The sequence below is a fragment of the Pituophis catenifer genome, unplaced genomic scaffold (assembly GCF_029215685.1).
Source record: "Pituophis catenifer annectens isolate HBS135680 unplaced genomic scaffold, rPitCat1.0.hap2 SCAF_2, whole genome shotgun sequence".
In the NCBI taxonomy this organism is placed as follows: Eukaryota; Metazoa; Chordata; class Lepidosauria; order Squamata; family Colubridae; genus Pituophis; species Pituophis catenifer.
The window spans coordinates 73292154-73314021 of record NW_027256882.1 but is presented as its reverse complement, the minus strand read 5'-3'; the positions used below and the strand labels follow the sequence as shown (position 1 = coordinate 73314021).

Here is a 21868-nt window from a genome sequence, read left to right as displayed (position 1 = left end):
ACTTCAGAGATGTTCGCCATAGTTTTAATGCAACACTCTATTATACAAATAGAGAACTGAACACTACAGTAATCCCTAGATCACAAGGAGAAGATAGAAAATAGTTTGAAAGAGGAAATAATACTGGGGTTAGGCAAAGATTTGAACCATACAAACATTAGATACAGATGACTATTTGCAAAATAATATCTTGTATATGTGAACAAAAGGCCATCCAGAATTATATGCCTGGAGTGGCTTACAAATAATGTAAAGCAAATAAAATAAAAAATATCTTGTACTCAAGATACTACTGCTCTGAGCCCGTACTGACGTTTTATGGCTTACTTGTCGACAATTTAAGATTTAATAATTTAAGGGGTGCTTTTCATACATGGCAAGATCAAAAAGTCCATTACAAGGAATCAAGTTGACCTATGATCACCCCCCCCAAAAAAACATCATGGGCATTATCCTGCCCTATGCTGAGGAGAATTTTACCCCAAAACTTCCATTCTGCAAAAAAGTGTTGCATCTTCTTGTTATCCTTGGCCTATGCAAAAAAGAAAACAGCATCTTATAAAGAACAGGGCCCACATATCATGCTAAGCCATTCGTTATTGGGTATAAACCACTGTTAGTTAATTCACTCAAGCCATAATGGCTGGTTCACAGAACATGCTTTGCTATATATATATATAGCAATTAGACAACCCAGATGTATTGTATCAAAGTCTTAGTCCTATTTCAGAGATATCACCTAAACAGACTAACAGAATGACCACGAGTGGGGAAAAAATTAGTGGGTGCAGGAGCGTCTCCCAACTTCCTCTTGCTTCTCCATTGAACTTCCTTGTGGGAAGCTGGCAGTGAATAACCCACCCTTCCTTTCTTTTTTCCTTCCTTCCTTCCTTCCTCCCTCCCTCCCTCCCCTTCTCAGCGGGCAGGTAAGTAGCTCAGGTGAGGAGGGAGGGAACACATGAGTGGCCAGTTCAGTGCAAGCTCAGAGGTACTGGACTGATTGTCTGTTGACTTTCTCCCTGCAAGCTTCCCAAAAGCAAAATCTTTGCTAGTGGGAAAGTAGCAAGGAACATGGAAGTGTTGGCAATCATATCAGTTCCTTCGAGGTTTCACATTGACTTGTAAGTGGGAACCTATTAGGAAATGCTGAAAATGAGGATCACATGACTGGTCAACTATAACAGTGCAGTGGCAACACTGAAGCAGCAATTAAAAAAAAATTCCCAAATTTTGGTTGAGGGCGTCCCAGAATTCCATAGATTAGCCCATTGGGGTACCTTTGACGACAAAGTTTTGCCCTATTGTGCAGCATTTTGCCCAAATGAATGTTTCAAACAGACACAAAACTACACAGACTTTTATGGATTTTACTGAAGTATACAAGCCATAACATTTCACTTTCACAGGTAAGCGGTTAGGATTAGATATACCTGCATGAAGTCCTTCTGTATGGAAACACACACAAACAATTTGTTTTGCCAGATATACTACTTAAAATGACAAAAATTACCTATTTAAGCAGAATGATCCAAATATGTATGTTGATGGCAAAACAAGCTTTCAATACTTTAAATATAGAATATGTACACTAATTTATAAAGGAATTCCTTTACCATATCCATTCTAATGTACAAAGATCACAAATAGTCTGATTCACACAATGAATTAAATCATCATGCAATTTGCTTGTTTAGGTTGAGTATGTTATGTGAATTAAATCTCTTACAGTCTACATACAGATCAAAGTTTAACATAAATTGTACATGTTAAAGGAAGTTTCCATTTATGCTACACAACAATTGTACACTAACAACAAAATAAGTAGAAGTTAAAGAAAACAGGGCAAGCTTACCATAAACTCATTAGAATCAAGTATACCTTTACTGTTAAAATCAAATGTTTATATAAAAAGCACTGTAAGGGATTCAAGTTACTAAGTTGCTTTAGGTTGTTCAGTACAGATATATATGGACTAGCAAACTATATAATAAAAGGGAAATGATTCAAACATTTCCATAACTCAAATCCACAGCTTTTAGGCATCTCAGCAAAATGTGTAATGTGTTAGATGCCTCACCAAATGCATGATGGATAAAATGACTTATACTAACTAAAATAGATTTCCAGTTGGGAACTCATGACAGGCTTTCAAACTCTTGCAGCTTTCCAATCACAACCCCATTATCTCCCAAGTGTGGCTAAAAAAGGATTGATATACCACTGGACAAGAGAAGTATCCTGCACAAACTAATAGAATACTTCAAACCTCCATCTTTTAAAAGCCTTAAAGGCCCACTGTGTGAGGGAGCATGGTCAATCAAAGGCCTCTGTACTGGCCTAATCAAGCTCCCTTCATAGGCCTACTGCTGTACTGGCCTAATCAGGCTCCTTTCCCCCTCCCATGACATCACGAACAAATGTCACTCTAGGATGCCACACTCACTCTCCTTAAAGGCCCAGGCTTTCCAGAGTTATGCTGGAACATACACACACACATACACACACCAGGGGTGTCTTACCACCACAGTGTTTGTCTCCGGGGGGTAAGTCACCTGTGTACCAAGTTTGGTCAAAATTGCTCAAGGTGTTCCAGAATTATGCTTAAACAAACATGCATACATACATACATACATACATCCTTTTATATAGATAGATAGATAGATTGCCAGGCTGAGCCGAGGGAGAAGTAAATCACGTCATTAGACTCGAGTCCCTTCATGCCCACCAAGATCTAAGTCAAGCCCACCTTGAATTCCACTGATTTTTATCTACTGCCAATTTGCTTTGATTGTTAGTAGTTCAGATTCTTTTAGAGAATGTTAGCATACAATAAACCTGCATTATTTAAACAGCCTTGGCTCCTGATTTCCTGCACTTCACAAATTTAAAACAATTCTCTCAAAGAAAACTATGCAGGAAATTTTTTTCAATCAGCAAATCTTAGATAAGACATCCATTTTAAAATTAATGATTAGGGCAAAATCTTGGTCTTCCTTCCAAGCAAAAACAGTACTGTATATAGAAAATTAATACATAGTACCAGTATTATAAAAAATTATTCTTGGTAAATACCACCCTCTGGTGTTCAAATTGGCTAGGTCTTCATTTTCACAAAGGATATTCTCTTGAGAGAAAAAGAATGGCTCACAATGCCTTTTTAAAATGCTTCTTTGTTGTGTTATGGTGAAGTATGTGCTTTGCTGCATCTGTTTCAAATTCTTTAGTTGTACTGTTGGCCAAGATTTATTATTTCTGACACACACAAGTCTGTATGTGCTGTCTGCACTTTTATGACTGGTGACCCATGCAGAATACACAAGGAATTTTCTTCTTCTGAACAAAAAAGGGCATCCTATAAAGATTTGAAGCATGTGGGAGCAATATTCTTTTTCAGAATATTCAGTTTGAGGGGTTAAGATATTTGGATCACATATATTATACTTTGCAGAATTTTTGTTAGCAAGCTAGCTTAATATGGCTTCTTTGTATCTTCTGTATTTCAAAAAATGACTTTTTCTGTCCTTCTAATTTGTTATATATTTAAGATACAGTGGAAACTTGGCCCTTTGTCAGTAATTTGTTCCAGAAGACGAGCCAAATATTAAAACCAATGGTTACAGAGAAAACCATGTGACTTACCACGTGACCCACTATTTCAGCTGGAAGAAATAGTGAACCATGAGACAGCCGTCATCTATCAATCAGAATAGAGCTGGAAGGGACCTTCGAGGTCTTCTAGTTCAATCCCCTGCTCAAGCAAGAGACCCTATACCATTTCAAACAGGTGGTTGTCCAATCTTTTCTTAAAAACCTCCTGTGATGAAGCACCTACAACTTCTGAAGTCAAACTGTTCCACTGGTTAATTTTTCTCACAGGAAATTTCTCCTTAATTCCAGGTTGCTTCTCTCCTTGATTAGTTTCATCCATTGTTTCTTGTCCTGATCTCTAGTGCTTTGGAAAATAAGTTAACCCCCTCCTCTTAGTAGCAGCCCCTCAAATATTGGAACACTGCTCTTCCGTCTTCCCTAGTCCTTTTCAGCAAGTTATTCCTTGCATGTTGACTACTGGGAGAAAGACAAGCGTCAGGACAAGTTTTCTGCTTCAAAATGTATCAAATACCGAGTTTTGAAACAGTCGAGTGCCGCCTCATGACTGTACATTTATTAAACATTAAATTAGATGCAAATATCTGTTAAGAATTGAAATATGCTGCTATGTTGAGCAGTGCGCACTGGATTTTCACATTAATTGGAATTAAATTGCAACAGGAGCATGAATATAAATAAAATTAACACAAGGAAGCAATATATCTATATTTTAAAGATAATAAATCTATACTTAGCAGGAAAATAGTAACTTTAATATTGTCCACTTCTCTAATGAGACCCTAATGATGCTTACTCTAGAACCCTACCTTAAGCTAGAGGTTAAGAATAGATCATTTTTACAACTTGATAATTATTTCAGAAATGACTCATATATCCACTCCATACTATATGCTACTACAGCATCTACCAGGGATATAATGGTAGCCCCTGTTTAGCAACTCGAATTGGGACCAGCAACTTGATTGTTGAAAGTGGTTGCAAAGTGGTTGCAAAGTATGCTTCTGTATGCTGAAGTATGATCTTCAGCTTGCCTTTGCTTTACAAACCTGTGAAGATCATAAATGCAAGGATTAGTTACAAAGTTATTTATGCTATAGCTGCTATAACTGCAAACAGTTGCTAAATGAGGCAGTTGCTAAACAAGGACTACCTGTAGTTAACTATTTAAAATATGCACACCCTTCATGAAGGAGCAGACAGAGGATGGAAGAAATGATTTGCTACATTGGTATGCTTTATATACAACTTCTGGACTGTGTGCCAAATAACACTCCAAAAGCTGAAAAATACTGTTTCTCTGGCACCTGTGGCAATTACTGATAGGGCTGTTGACTCTCTTTTATTTTAGTACTTTATGTAGTATTTGAGACTTTGCTTGCGTAAAGCCTCACAAAGCAGAACAGCAATTAATCTGTAAATATTCAGCATTTAGATCCTTTGAGGATGAATTACTACTTTTGGATATATCTCAGTCTGGCTAGAAACCTTGAAATTGATTATTTAATGTGAAACAGAAGTAAATTTAGAGCACTTTCCAGACTTAGTTCAATGACAGAACAGTAAGCATATATTAGACCAAATATTATTCAAGGTTATTGCTTCAAGCTTCGTATTCTTGCTCCCATTCCTTAGTGTGTTTAAACACATACAAAATCACAATGTGATCAATATTTCATGATAATAATTTCTTCTTTTACAGTGTATTTAACACAAATTAGAGCTTTGCCAAGCACACATTTAAACCAACAACTTGTTATGCCTATGCAAATCCTTTGAGAGAAGTGCTACAGTATGCATAACCTTTCTTTTCAAATAGCTCAAGCAGACATTTTTTATCTTTTATCTCTCAATTTGTATGGCTGCTTCAGAAGTTGCTCCTCACTGCTGCCACACTTTGTGAAGTGCTGCTTTTGAAGGATTTACACAGTCCTAAGAAACACAGCCCAGAATGCTAATTATTTGGAAAGTTGTTTGTTATTTTCCTCAACTGCTATTATTAATCTTTCAAAGAAACAGGCCCATTTCTCTATAATAAGCAAATTACACATTTATACATATAAATGTGTATATAATTTTTTAAAAAAATTCCTTCTCCGGAGACTCAGGGCGGCTTACAATGCGTTAAGCAATAGCCTTCATACTTTTGTATATTTATACAAAGTCAGCTTATTGCCCCCACAAACTGGGTCCTCATTTAACCTATCTTAGAAAGGATGGAAGGCTGAGTCAACCTTGAACCTGGTGAGATTTGAACTTACAGTAATTGCAGACAGCTGGTGTTAATCACAATGCTTTTTTAGTCTGCTGAGCCACTAGGTCCCTGGTGAGATTAGAGAATATATAGTTTCTAAAATAAATTCCCACACTAGATAAAAGGCCAGAATGTTGTATTCCCAACAGGCATTATATGCAATTAGGTAAAAGGTAGTCATTCTAGAAGTCAGTGTCTCCATACTCAAGTGATTAATTTCAAATTGAAAAAGAAATATTTTTATTAATCATTTAACACTTAAGAAGGATGTCTACTATTGCTTAATTTCATGTTATTAATGAGGACTGGTTTGGTGCTAATTAGAAGGGTTTAGTGCTTTCTTAAAAATGTTGAGAATGGGAAGAGTATATGAGAGTTGTGGGTAGAATCTAAAGAAGTACTTCCTGTGCATAAGTTACTCCCTATATACCCAAGGTCTTGGTCATGCATAATAAAAATTATGGATTTCTCTGAATAGAAAAATTCCATGTTAATTCACAATCTGCTTTCAGACATTTTAAGAAGTTATCAATATAGTATCCAGGAACACTGAGACATACTGTTGAGGTTGATGCTCAGCAAAATTGGCTAGTTCCTTGGTACGCTCATTTCCCAAGAGGAATTAGGCAAGTGAGAAAACAGTCAGAACAGAGATAAAGAAAAACTAAGTACAAGTCTAAATTGGCATGACAATCAGCCCAATTACAAGACATATTTTTCTCTCCTTACTATCTCATCCTATTAGATGTATTGACCACCAGGAGGCACCACATAACCCATTTTGTCCTATATAAGACTTGTTAGGCATAGGTAGCCAGATGTTATTCCTAGGAATTGAACTCCGGGACCTTTGCACTTCAGATGACTAGTGCCTCCGCTTTATCAGCTATCCAAATTCTAATAATGGGATACTCAGTGAGTTATATAGTATCTATTCATATATACAGCTCACCTTTCCTTATGTCATCAGATGTTACATTATGTCATGTCCCTGTTACAGATACTAGTCCCAGGTATAGGTAGTCATCTACTTACAACTGTTACTTTAATCACCATTTAAAATTACAACGGCACAGAAAATTGTGACATGACTGTTGCAGCATCCTCATGGTCACATAATCAAAATTCAGAGGTATGGCAACTGGCATGTATACATGACAATTACAACATCCTGGAGTCATATGATACCTTTTGTGACCTTCTGACAAACAAAGACAATGGGAAAGCCAGATTCACTTAACAACCATGTTACTATCTTAACAACTGCAATGATTCAGTTAACAACTGTGGCAAGAAAAGTCATAAAATGGGATAAAGCTCACTTAACTGTCTTACTTAGCAACAGAAATTTTGGATTCAATTGTGAATACAATTCATACTGTACATCCAAGAGTAACTGTAGAATGAAACAGATTATGTAATGCTTGTCTCCTGGTGGTTAGTGTAATGGAAAGCACCAGACAGGATTTGCATTGTGTAAAAGTAGATAAATTCCCTCACTCTCAAGATGGATGGTGATGGTGGTGGTAATGGAAGCCTTATAAAATTCCATACGCCATGAAAAGATGAAGTTTTTGTGAAGGAAGCCTACAAGAGCTAATCTAAACAGAATACTTACTTCAACAATTTTTCCCAGTAAGATGAGTATTATTTTCACATAAGTCTTACGATTTATTTTAGTTTCTATTTGCCTCTGGGACCTTGAATTTTCACAGAAGGCCTCTCTCTCTCTCTCTCTCTCTCTCTCTCTCTCTCTCTCTCTCTCTCTCTCTCTCTGTGTGTGTGTGTGTGTGTGTGTGTGTGTGTGTGTGTGTGTGTGTGTGTATGAGTCTGAGATCACCTTTGGACTGTCATCACTGTGTTACCAATAGAACACAATGTTTTGTATTCCTTTCTGGGCGTGCACTACAAAATCTGCTATGCTGTGTGACTCATCCTCTCCATATGAAACCTCAAATCCACAGAATCTTTGCCCATTTTAATTAAGCAATTTAAAGTTTCAGTATCTAAGGAAACTGGATCAAATAGATCAAATCTATTCCTTCCAGGGATATAATATTATACATTAAATAGTTATCCTTTAGAAGCCAATCTCAATATAATGTGACAATTACTGTTCTACTGCACGTTCTGTGAGATCCAGAAAGCATGAAAAAGATGCCCTTTTATTAAGTTTTCATTGTGAATTTTAGGAATTATATCCATAAGTAAATCACTGGAGGCTTTTAAGAAGAGACTGGACAGCCACATGTCCGGAATGGTGTAAAATCTCCTGCTTAAACAGGGGGTTGGACTGGAAGATCTTTAAGGTCCCTTCCAACTCTGTTATTCTGTTAAATCTAAATATTGGGCATTTAACCTAGAACATTAAAAGCTCCAGACCTGACATAATTAGAATAAAAATGTATTTAGGGGGTATAAGACTGCGTCGTTTTCAAGCAGGACAATATAAGGCTCTGTCTACAAATAAAAAGTTGAGGACATAAAATAAAGTATTATATATATTTTGTGGCAAGGTAATAAAATACCTTGTACAGAAAGTACAGGTCTGTACCAAAAAGATAAAAACAAAAAAAATCCTGTATGTACATTACAAAAAAAGATGGCAATGCTATTTTGACCATTTTTAGTTTGTTTTATAAGACACAAACCAAGCATTCTCCACAAATTTGGGCTGAATCTCGTTGGACTGTCAAAAAGAAAAAAACTATTATTAAAATGCAATTCTAATGTATAAAACACCTACACTTTTCCCTTCTGTATAGTTTTAAAAGCCCTCCCACAGTCTTAAAAGCTATAAATAATAACAAGGATTACACAAAACAAAGCACTACTTAGTACATTCTGAATGCACTTAGTATGTATATGAACTGTCACTCCTCTTGTCAACTCCCTGTGACTCACAGCATCTTCTTAGTAAATCACCAGTAGGCTCACAGGTAGTCCACAGCCATACAGAGATGCTATTTATGAGAACCTGAACTGTATCAACTTGACCCATCAGCAGTAGGAAAGGGCAAGATATGGCCCTTGAGAAAACTCAATCTTTGACTAGACAGCAAAGCTAGCAGTAATAGATTATGGGCACTGTAATCCAATAAATCTAGAGAATCATATGGGATTACTATAGCATTTTTCAAGAGTTTAAAATGTAACAGTAGTATGATTTTAGTCAACTCTTCTGCTTACATACATTGTCTACCCCCAAATCTGATTCCATTCCCACATATTCTTAAAATAATTTCAAAGGAAGGAAATAAAGGCATAGTAGGAAGGAAATAAAGGCATACTAGGAACATTGGCTGATCCAAATAGTTACTTATAAGATTATGCAAAAAGAAAATGGTTCTTTTATTAAATCATAGTACTTCCTGGAGCTAGAAATTATTCTTCTCACTGCTCTTGTTTAGTGTTTATGTTCAAAAATATTCCAAACAATCCAAAAAGCCCAGCTAACTAGCACAAGGCTTAATTATCTCTGCAATTCTCCTTCTCTAAAAGCTCAGATGCATAACAGATGCTTCAGTGCATTACATTTCGTATATCTAGGGCTGACTGAACCCATACACAATCTTGTTTAATACCCATGACAAATAATAGAATCTGCATCTAATAATTCAAATAATTGCAGAGAAACCACTTCAGGAATTTGTTTGAATTAATCTTTCTTCACACCTGCTTCTTCAATATAAGCTTCTCTCTTATAAAATACCCTAGTAATGCCCTCTTAATTATCTGCTCTCCAAGGTTACTGAGATAGCATTCAGGCAGCTGGCACAGATTCTCTTGCACAATGCTGATGCTCACAGGATGGAAAATTGTATTTGTCTATGACTGAAACAATGTGTCAAGATAGCATCTCATCCATCTTGTTGCTCTTTGTTAGGGTGGTTAGCTTGGGTTTGTCTGGGTTTAATTCAGAGTTGTAAATATCATACTGAAATAAAAAGCAGGTGGTGCAATTTCTGAGTTCTGAAAAAACTAAGGTGCTTTTAAATGTTCTTCTATGTGAGGTCATCCAACTAATTGGTGGAGATAGGAAGACATTCAAAAAACTTACACCTACTCCACAAAATGGAATTGTAAAATCCTCATTTATTATTTGTACATAAGAAATCATGACCAAATTAATTATAATTGTATGATTGTTGCTTAAACAGGGTTATGTGAGGGTAATTGTTAATATGCTGAATTACTTCCTTATGGCAAAAAAATAATAGATTTAAACAAAACATGGATAGAAAAAAATTATATGAGATGAATATACATTTTATGTATTTTTATATTAAGATGTTCACAGGAAAGATGTACGCTCAGGAAGAGACAGATTTGCCTTTGATAGAATTATGACAAAAATTCACTTCTGTGTATTATCTAAACCAGTGTTTCCCCATCTCATCAATTTTAAGATGTGTGGACTTCAATTCTTGGAATGCAATTGTTGAATGCTGGCTGGAGAACTCTGGAAGTTGAAGTCCACACATCTTAAAGATACTGAGATTGAAAAACACTGAAGAAAACAACAATAGAATAGAATAGAATAGAATAGAATAGAATAGAATAGAATAGAATAGAATAGAATAGAATAGAATAGAATAGAATAGAATAGAATAGAATAGAAACCGTGCTCCCTGAGACACTGAATAGTTACTTGGAGATCCACGATGGAACATTGCCTTGAAGAGGACCGGATTAAAATATCATCCAAGTAACATTGGACACAGACAGGTATGGCCCTAAGGTGAGCCACCATGGCGTCTAGCACCTTGGTAAAGGTGTGGGGAGCAGAAGAAAGCCCAAAGGGCAACGTACAGTACTGATAGTAAGTACCAGCATAATAAAACCTAAGAAACCTACGGTGGAAAGAACAAATAGGAATGTGTAAATATGCCTTAGTGAGGTCAATAGAGGTGAGGAAGTCGCCCCTCCTGATGCCAGCCAGAATAAATTGAAGAGACTGCATTTTGAACCATTTATATGCAAGATAGCGGTTCAGCCTCTTGAAATCAAGAATAGGTCTCCACCCCGAGGACTTGGGAACGAGAAATAAGAGAGAATAGAACCCCTGCCCTTCCTATCTTCTGGATAGCTCTAATGTCCAGAAGATGCTGCACAGCCAAATCCATGAGGACTTTTTTATGTCTGTCTTTAGAGACAGGGCAGTGAATAAAGAACCTCGGGGGGTGGAGAGAAATTCAAGGGATAGACCAGATCTTACTGTATCCCTAACCCAGGTGTCCGGCGTAATTGTATCCCATTGGTCAGCAAAGAGAGCTAATCTGCCCCCAATGGGAGGGTTGGCCATGCAGTTAACAGTGGTGGCAGAATGAATGACTTCCTCCCCCTTAAAAGGGCCATTTGCCTGGGAAACTTCTACCCCGAGGCGGTCTGTCCTGGTATCCCCTCTGTCTAGGCCCAAAGGACCCCTGGAATTGGGATGTTCCAGCCCCCCAATCGGATCCCTTAACTGGAGGCCTGCAGAAAAAGGGAGAAAATTGAAATTTGGCCTTGTGGTAAACTGAAGGCAGGCTCTTACGCTTGTCCTTTGTCTCCAACAACAAAGGATCCAGGGCGGCTTCAAACAACTTGTCCCCTGTAAAGGGAGCCAAAGCCAGGCGCCACTTGTGATGGGCATCCGCCTGCCAATGCCAGAGCCAAACCAAGGACGAGTTGCCACCGCAAAAGCCATGGATTTGGAGGTGAATCGGGCAGAATTGAGCGTGGCATTGGCCAGGAACTGGGCTGCAGAAATGATTTTGTTAAGGTCCTGCTGCAGTCTGGTGTCCTTTCATATGCGCTGTCTCTGACGAATTCTTGGCATCACCTGGCAGGACAAAGTTCCAAATAGCGCAGTCTTGGAACATGCTGGAATTTCTAGCATGTATACTATTGAAACAGCAACATCTACGCTGGCTGGGGCATGTCGTGGGAATGGCTGATGGTTGGATTCTGAAAGATCTGTATGGAGAATTAGTGCAGGAAAAGCACCTCAGAGGGAGACCACAGCTGCGGTATAAGGATATCTGCAAGAGGGACCTAAAGGCCCTGGGAATGAACATTAACAACTGGGAAACCTTGACCTCTGATCGTTCAGCTTGGAGGCTTAAGACGCAGCATGGCCTTCTCAATTCAAAGAGACACTTGTTCGGCAGGCTGAGGCAAAGAGGCAGTCCCGGAACCACTGAAATCTGGGGGCTGGGCAGAGGACAGAATGTATCTGCCCTCAGCGTGGAAGGGATTGCCACTCTTGAATTGGCCTTTTTAGTCACACTAGATGCTGTTTTAGGACCTCTTTCCAGAGCACGATACCATAGTCTCTTGAGACTGAAGGATGCCAATGATATGGTGGGCATGTGAGCCCCTGCTGCCCGTGGCCCTGTCCACCGGATCACAGGCCTGAGAAGTCCCTGGACAGGTGCCCACCAAAACCAAGTCCATCTGCCGGGCTAATGCAGCCTTCCAGCCGTCCTTAGATTTGGCCAGGGCTTTAGGCATTATAATGCGCAGTGGGTGAGTCCCCTACCGCAACAAGGAGACGAAGAGATAGAGTCAAGCTCTCTAGAAGGCAATGTCTGCTTTAAAGGTGTTCAATACTTTTTTTTTTAAACGAACCCAGCTAGGACCTACCAATCATCAAAGAATATAAACTGGCCTCTGCAAAGGCACTGTCAGTTCCAAATGGAAGGTCTGCCTCAGCAACAGCAGCAACAATGCCAGTTGTGCAAAATGGCCGCTCAAGGTGATGCCATACCAAGTACTTAGGGTGCCACTTTCCATTGAAGTCTGGCAATGGTAATGGCCTAATCCACAATCCAGACCTAAATGCCAGTAATTAAGGCAGCAAGGGTCAGAAACTCCAGCCGAAGCGCGGAGCTCAGCTGTAAACCACTATTGCGCTGATTAAAATTTGAGCGTGAAGCTCAAAATGGCGCCTATCAGCAAGCTGAGGAGCACAAAGCTCCTATGCTGTAAAGCACAATTGCGCTATTAGGAATGTGAGAGTGAAGCTCAAAATGGCAGCCGGTCCAAAAGTTGAGGAGCGTGAAGCTCCGATGGTGGCAAACAGAGTGTTCAAAGCTCCAGATCCATGCAGCCGAGTTCCAGTGTCCGCAGCCGCCACCGCCAAGCTAGGCAAATCAATTAAATAGAGCTGTTGCTGCTAGATCATAGGCAGGCGAAATGGGAGTGCGAAGCTCCACCAGTCAGACGTTGGGCGGCTTCTGCCAGTTGGATGGGCCAAATGGCCGCTTGACCAGTCCACAGGGAACGCGAAGCTCCACACAAAATTCTTCCCAGCTGCAGGGAGGGCGAAAACTCCACAAGATCAAACCCCAGCCCCCACGGAAGCACAGAGCTCCTCTCCACTCCGAAACACCTGCTGTTCAACGGAGAATATTCAAGCCAAGATGGGAGTCAGGGAGGGAGCTGGGATACTCCATTGCAGGCAAGCCGAAGCTGGCTGCAGGGGGAAAGGCACGATCCACCAAAGAGTGGAATCAGTCCTGTCACTCACGATTAAGTTGAAATTCCTAGAAGTGTTAGCTAAGGAAGAAACAGCAACCAGAAATATAGCCAGAGACACAGTCTGACATGTCCGTCCAGTCTGAAGGTCAAAAACTGGAAGCCCCTAGCAACAAGAGTGGGACTTAACAACTCTGACAGACTCAGTCCTTCAACTGAACAGACGAGTAAAACCCATGCCTGGCTGCTGTCTCCACTATGAAGAATATACAGTATGTGCTTCAGAATCTCATAATCTTTTTAGTAGGTTTCTAACAGAACAAACAAAAATAGATTGCCAAAGTAAATAAATAACCAAATTTTGCTGTGGATTTTGCTGATTCAAATGAGGGGGGCATTAATTTTCAATTCCAGTTTTTCCTGTTGTTCCAAATTAGATTTTACTAACATGAACTAAGCAGATTATTATCCCTAATCTTCAATCCATGATCAGGATACAAAGAGGATATTAATAGACAAAATATGATTAACAAGTTTTGAAATAATAGATGATACATGAATATTTCAGCTTTTTCTCATCTGTATTGAAAATCTGTACAAAGTTGAAAGCTGTATAAAACTTTCTACAACACTGGAGCTGCTAAAGAGAGCAAAAACTATAAGAATGTAGAGAATTCTGGGAGTTGAAGTTCACATAACTTGACACAGTTGCTCAGCTTGAGAAACACTGGTCAGGTTTCTATAAGTCTTACATTCACTCCTAAATTGGATGCTAACTTGTACAAAGGACTCACTGGTAAAAAGTCAGTATTAAATTCATTTTTATTCCATAGTTGCCTAAAGGTTAACAAAACTTAGCCTTGAATACATGACCCTCGCATCTCAGCCTATTTATTCTTCAGTCTTCATTTGTTTGGGATACAGTCCTCATTCATTTTATGTGACCAAACAACTTCAATATACTTTCTACATTCTTATTAATCACTTTTGTGTTTGAATCACATTTATTTATCACTCATTTATATTTCCTTTCCATGTCATTGTTTTAATACCCATCCCAAAAAAGGGAAGAGGAAACAAGAAAAATAAAAGGCACAAAATTAAGCAGGGAAAAAAATCAAATAAAAACATACTATATGTGTTAAATACCTTAAACACACAGTCACATCTTAAACCATATTGATATTTGTAGCACGTTAACATTTAATGGATATTAAACCAAAATAAAGATTTATTATTCTTAGCCACTTGTTAATATGATATATTCCAGACTTTTTATATAACTAATATTCATGTTCGTCATACTGTTTATTTAAAAAAGAACTTCCAGTTGGCAATGGAATTAGTTGAATTTGCAATGACAGTTTTCTTGCTAGTTAAAGGGGTATCTCCTCTTTTTGTCAAAGCTCTATAGGCAAGCAGAAATTTGATTTTATCTTTAATTCATAGTATTTTATAGTGATAAATTATTGGGCAAAAGTTGAGACAGCAAAGAGAATAAGGCACTCCTGTCTTCTTCTATAGGAAGTTTCTCAAGGGAGCTAAAAGACAGCTGAGCTAAATCACAAGCAAAAATAAACCAGAAAGTTGGATAGTGTTTATCACTTTAAAACTCTTTTGCATGATTTACAGAATTTTGGAATGAACCAATCAATGTGGATAAAAACTTTCATGAATTGTGTGAATCAGGGCATGTTGGAGCTGAAGCAGATATTTTATGCTTTAAATTAGAAAAAGGTGAAGTTAAAACCTGAATCATTGATTTGTATAAAACATGAATTACTCAGTTTTAAAATAAATATGCCATGGATTTTGAAGCAATGCTGAAATCAAATAAAGATTTTCACAATTAAGGATTTATTATATAGAAATAATTTATGGTTTTTAAACATTACATTTAATGTCAAGGAAGATTAGTTGGTAGCAATCGTTATAGAAACATATATGGGGGGGGAGGTTATATTGTAGCTGGAATACAAGTTGAATTTGAAACAAATTGTATGGATTTTTATTTATACTCAATACAATATTCCAATCCAATTGTTGAGAGATTTTTACAATCTATAGCATAGGTCTTTTCTATCTCAGTGGCATGGATTTTTATAACGGAATACAAGGAATATATATTTTTCCATACTTGCCATCTCTTCACTAACTGTTCAGAAGCACAGGAAATTATATAAAGTTGGTTTGGCAACCACATATGTGAAGGTTTTCCTTTTAGCATTGTTTTATTTATCACTGGGTATTGGGGGCCGGGGGGGGGGAATAAGGTTGGTTGGTTGGTTTGTTAATTTAAAACCACTGAGGAATTTATTGTTCTGAGGTCATCTAAAGTTCTTTCTTTCTTTCCTTCCTTCCTTCCTTTTTTTGTTCTTTCTTCCTCTTCCTTCCTTCTTTCTTTTCTCTTTCTTTCTTTTCTTTCTTTCTTTCTCTTTCTTTCCATTCATTCATTCTTTTTATTTTTATAGGTGTTTGAGCCACACTGAACCACATATTACTGTGATTTGAAGGCTGGCTTTTGATGAGGTAAGTTATCATCTAATTTCCTTTTTCAGTGTTGATACTAAAATGTTGATAGCAACCATGTCATATAAACTATAGGTCTATATTCTTATAGATATAAAAGCCAAATACCACTCATTCATCACAAAATCTCCGGAACAATGAAGCCTACAAACTTGAAATTTGGCACGTACAGTATGTTCCTCTTGGCTTCTAGGTGCTCGCTAAGAAAGGATTTTTCGAAATGATCATCAGATCATTAGTATTTCATATACAGTATTATATTCACTCACTCTGATGCTAAAGAGCTAGACATTCTACTCCACCTCCCCACCTGAAAAGAACTCTGTTCCAACTGCCAGTTGCCTTATATTAACACGCTCTGATGCAACTCCTTCGCTAAACAGGGCGTGGACATGGCCAGCGCGTGACTCATCTGGCCTACGGGCTGAGACATTCTACTCCCCCTTCCTCTCTGTTCCAACTGCCAGTTGCCTTATATTAACACGCTCTGATGCTAAGGATTTACATATTCTACATTACGTTTCAGGCTTTAAGTGTCAATTTATCACGCCCGATCACATAGTTTCGTAGTGAAGCATGGGCGTCCAGCTAGTAGACTATAGGTGATATTACTTCAATTGTCCAATTTATGCAGTCTGATTTTTTTGTCTTTGCCTTTGGTTATTATTCAAACACAGTCATCACTGTTTCTTCTAGGTTAATGTTTGTTCATATTTGTTAAGTGTACACCATGCATGCAATACAACTGCATAGCCTTTATTTTGAAGTTGAATGCTATTTATTATATGTACATATATGTGAGAGTGCCTTCACATCTTCACAGAATTGATTCAGTCTTCTATAACAGTTCCAGTTTCTCATGTAGCCTCTTGGCAAAATTAATTGCCCACTCCTGGACTAAACGGATTCAACTCTTAGATGGCACACTGAATGGGCAACCTTCTCAGATTGGAGATGAGGGGAGTGCTGAATCCGAACCACGAACATTTTCAGAGATCAGGGAACAGACCTGTTTTATTGGAGTAGAGGGGAAGCAGAAAGTCTAAATAAAGAATAAACTTCATGAAAACGAAAAGAGCAAAACTATGTCTTTTGCACAGTGAGAGAAGTGCTGAACTTTGGTTCAGAAATCAATAAGTACTATGTAAATGTACTCCTAAAACTTTAAAGATTCTACTTGGGAGCCCCAACATTAGTCAGGACCACCTACTGAGGAAAGTGTCATTTTCAATCAGATTCCTTTAAAATATTTTAGTCTGCTTTGTAGAGTCTCGTATTTTGTGTGTTTCTATTAATTGTTTCAAGGGATTTGCCTCTGTTTTTTTTAATCAGAAGTTTATTCATTTTCTGCAAATACAATGCTTATATGTTTTTGTTCCATCCAATCTATCTGAACCTCGGATATTGCTCATCTGAATCTGAATCTGAATCTGAATCTGAATCCTATGTCCCTATAGCATTTTATGAGAGACTGATGTCAGGGCTCCCAGAATGGCTGGGACATTTATCTTCTAACTCTACAGTTCTATGATTCTGCAATTTAGCTGTCGCCATATATCCATCACATAAATACCCTAACACATAAATGCGTGATACTTCCAGTGGATAAGAATCAAATTCAGGTGAGTCATATTTTAGTTTAATAAAAGATCTAAAACTTTATGAAGTTTCTAACCATAATTATCTGATCCACAGGCAAAATTAAAAGTAGCTCATTATATCTATGCATAATATCTGGAAAAAGTATTAGTAATAGTACTGTTAAAGTCATCAGCATTAAAAAATCCTTTTTGATAATTTATTTAATCAGAATTATTGTATATCTGCTTTATTACAGGTAGACCTTGACTTCACCACCACAATTGGGACCAAAATTTCTCTTGGTAAACAAGATGATTAAGTGAATTGTGCCTGAATTTATGACCTTTTTGCACTGTTGTTAAGCAAATCACTACAGTTAATTAGTTGAGTGATGTTAAGTGAATCTGACTTCCTCCACTGAATTTCTTTGTTTGGAAGCTGGTAGGAAAAGTCCCAGGTGGTGATCTTTGCAGATGTTGCAGTTGTTGTACATACATGCTGAAGTGTCTAAATTTTGATTCTGTGACCATGGGGATGCTGCATGTTGTAAGTACGAAGATGGTAGTCCTCGAATTACAACAGTTCATTTAGTCAATGTTCGAAGTTACAACGGCACTGAAAAAAGTAACTTATGACCATTTTTCACACTTATGACCGTTGCAGCATCCCCATGGTCACATGATTTACATTTGGCTGCTTGACAACTGGTTCATGTTTATGTCACTTGCAGTGTCCCGGGGTCATGTGATAATCTTTTGCGACCTTCTGACAAGCAAAGTCAATGGGGAATCCAGATTCACTTAACAAATGTATTGCTTAACGCATTGTAAGCCGCCCTGAGTCTCCGGAGAAGGGCGGCATATAAAAATAAATAAATAAAAAAAACCAAAAAAAAAAAAACATGTCACTAACTTAACAACTGCAGAGGTTTATTTAACAAATGTGGAAAGAAGTCATAAAATGGGGCAAAATTCACTTAACAAATTTCCCACTTAGCAATGTAAATTTTGGGCTCAATTGTGGTTGTAATTTGAGGACCACCTACACAAGTGACTGTCTTCAGTGCCATTATAACTTTAAACAGTCGCTAACTGAATGGTTGTAAATTGAGGACTGCCTACTGTATATGAATTTCTGCTTATGTACACTTGACTAATAAGTGGTTTTTTTCTCTGGTACAGGAATATGAATTTAAAAGAAAGTGACTTAACATTTTAAATTACAGATATCTGCCTTCTTTCTTGACTTCCTCTTTCTCTTCATTTCATACATATGTATTTTTCTTTTCCTACTTTCATTCAGTAATTCATGTTCTGTACTATTTAGTTCTCTTACATTTCAAGTTATAATCTTGCACCTCCTATGATTGTCTCTATCTGGAACCACAGAAACTGAATTCCATTGCTCATCATGCCTTTGATCAGTCAAAATCTTTACATAATTTTAACACCAAAATAAAAACTGCCTGTTTCTAATCTAACTTAGAGTTGCACTAAATTTTTCTCATTCTTCTCTTTATTTTAATGCTAATTAAAAATTAAAATCTAAAATATTGTCTTACCATGTTGTATCTTCCTCCATTCCTCTTTTGGCACAGTGAGTTATTACTCCAGGACTGTTTATACAGTTTGTGGGTCTGCTTGCATCCATTCTCCTTAAAAAAAATAGAAGTCTCTGTTGAACATTTACAAAGAAAAAAAACCCTGACAAACTGCAAAAATGCAAGCAGAAATGAAGTGAGCACAAAATTTACTGAAGTTTACTGATAAAAAGTGTCATTATAACCACAATAAAATAAGAAAACTATTGGGTAAGTATATTCTTACTTAGCAGTTGGTTTGATACTGTATATTGTTTATAAAACCTGTCAAATACTTTTTAGGTGTTTCTTTATAAATGAAATATTATAGATTGCTATGTGGCCTGGAAAAAATATTAATCAGTTAAAATGATGTGTGTTATTTATTTTATTTATTTGATTTCTATAGCTGCACATCCCCACAAATGAATCTTGGCATCCTGTTGCCTACAAGATCATGTACAGATAATCCTTAATTTACAACTATTCATTTAGTGACTGTTCAAAGTTATAATGGCACAGGAGAAACTGGAAGTGTCGCGGTGAGACTGGCTGGAAAAATATTGGTCTCCAACGAGCCCCACGAAAATCCAGCCAGACAAACTGCTGTCGGGTGGTCTGCGGACCAGAACTATCCTGTAGGGATGGTGCCTCGGACGACCAAGAGGAACAGGCAAGTTCCTCAAAAGGTCAGAGGCTCCTCTTCAAACTGGCGGCAGGGGCAGCGGCCATTGAAAAGTGATTGCTCTGAAGCTGGGGCAACTGGACTAAGTTGTTTGTGCAGGAGCGGTGTCTGAACGGAGTGCTGGTACTGAGTGAGTGATTGGCCAACTCATAGGTAAAAAAGAAATGTTTTAACAACTTTAAAAGGTGTCCTGGAGCGGAAATGAGCGGCTAATTGGCATTTGGGAAAGTTAATGGAGGGAGAAGAACAAAGGGGAGGTTAAAGTACTAAAGCCCAAGAAAGAAAATTTTACAACTAGATTTAAAATTGGATTTGGAGAAATTAAAAATAATAAAAGAAAAAGAAACCCAAGGAAGATACTTTTTATTAAAATATTTTTGACAGTTTTAACATTTGAAGGAAAAGAACAAAGAGGAAATTAAAATACTAAAGCCCAAGAAAGAAAATGTTATAACTGGATTTAAAATTGAATTTGGAGAAACTATAAACAACAAAAGAAAAAGAAACATGAGGAAAAGAACTCTTAATGTGGATTTAAAATATTTTTGATAGCTTGGATACTTAGTTGTTCTCAGAATATTGTGGATTTTAGAGAGACGTCTGCTGGTGGAAAGTGAGTACTGCAATATTGGTGGGAAGATAGAAGAAAAAACAACAGCTGTGACAGTGATTTAATCTGGAAACTGAGAACTTTTAAGGAGTTTCTGTTTTTCTGAACTGCTTGGTTTCAACTGTCAACAATTGTGAAAAATAACAAAGCTTTAATTTGGAGTGGATTAGATAAATATTTGAATTGGATATCATTTGGAAATAAAAAGAGACTATTTGGACTTTAGAATTTCAATTAAATATTAAGTAAAAGTGTTAACAATTTTTTAAATTGACAATATAGAGTCTTGGATGTGTGAAGAATTAATTGAGATGTTTAAAACTATGTGTGAATCACTAAAGGCTAATAAAAAGTTAGAAATTTTGCTGGAACATACAGAGCAGGAAAAAGAGAGTATAAGTGAGGAGCAAGAAAATAATATTGAAAGAAAAGGAATTGAGAGCAAAAAGCAGTTAGATGATTTCACTGGGATTAACAGTGGCAAAAAAAGAGTGGATGGGGGGAATATTCCTCCAAAAATAATCAAACAAAGGGAAAAGAAGGAAAGAGTGGAAAGAGACTAGGAGAAAACTTGGGGGGAACTACTCGAGTAATATATTTAAAAGTGAGAAAAAGGATTCAGGAGAAAAGACATAATAAATATATTTTAAAAAGAAGAAGAGATTGTTAAAAGAACGGGATAAAAGGAGGAAATTACTAAGAAATGGAATTTTGGAGAGACCAAGAGAAAATGGTTAAAGAGGGGAAGAATAGTGAAAAGGAGGAAGGGGGAAAAGGTATATATTAATAGATTTAAGGGAATTGTATTAATATTATTAATTGTGGAAGGTCAATTAAGTTAAAGGATTTTAATGTAAGAAGTCAATATGATGATGTACATTGCTTATAGTAAAACAGAATAGCAGATGAAATATGAAATGGTAATTGGGTTTAATTATGAAGATAAGTTAAATTAAGAGACAAAATTGGAATGTTAAAAAGTGGGATTGGTATTTTCAAAAATATATGCTGTAAATGAAGAAATAAGATAATTAATTGATGTTATTGGAAGAAATTAGGAATCAAGGGCGGATAGTGATACTGTTTGTGTATTATGTATTAAGAAGAGATTAAAATAAGATGTGGATAGTCAATTAAGTTAAAGGGTTTTAATGTAAGAATTGAACATGATATAGTGTATATTGTGTATAGTTGAAAAGTGAGGAATTTTGAGAAATATATTTAGCAAATGGAGAAATAAGACAATTGATTCTATTGTAAGAATTTAGAAGTTAAAGGGCTGATAGTGATATCATTGATGTATTATGTATTAAGAAGAGATTAAGATAAAATAAAGAAATATGGAAAAAGAATATTATGGCCAAAATTGGAAATATGTAAAATGTATTGGGGGGGAGAGATAAAATAACAAGACATGGTGAAAAATGATGAATTTGTGATAAAGACGTATATAAAAGGGATAAATATGGAAAAAGTGATGTATAAGATGCAACCCAGTCAACACTGTTCATAAAATATGTATAATGAAAGAAAAATTTTAATAAAACTTATTTACAAAAAAAA

General features: G+C 36.9%; 1 protein-coding gene across 1 annotated transcript in view; it reads right to left on the bottom strand.

The window, feature by feature from the left end:
* The window catches only part of ARHGEF3 (Rho guanine nucleotide exchange factor 3), a 157433-nt gene that overhangs the window by 123445 nt on the left and 12120 nt on the right, over positions 1 to 21868 (bottom strand). Inside the window, exon 2 of the mRNA XM_070933633.1 lies at positions 18993 to 19085. Coding sequence (XP_070789734.1) covers positions 18993 to 19085 — 93 coding nt within the window. The remainder of the gene's footprint in view (positions 1 to 18992; positions 19086 to 21868) is intronic.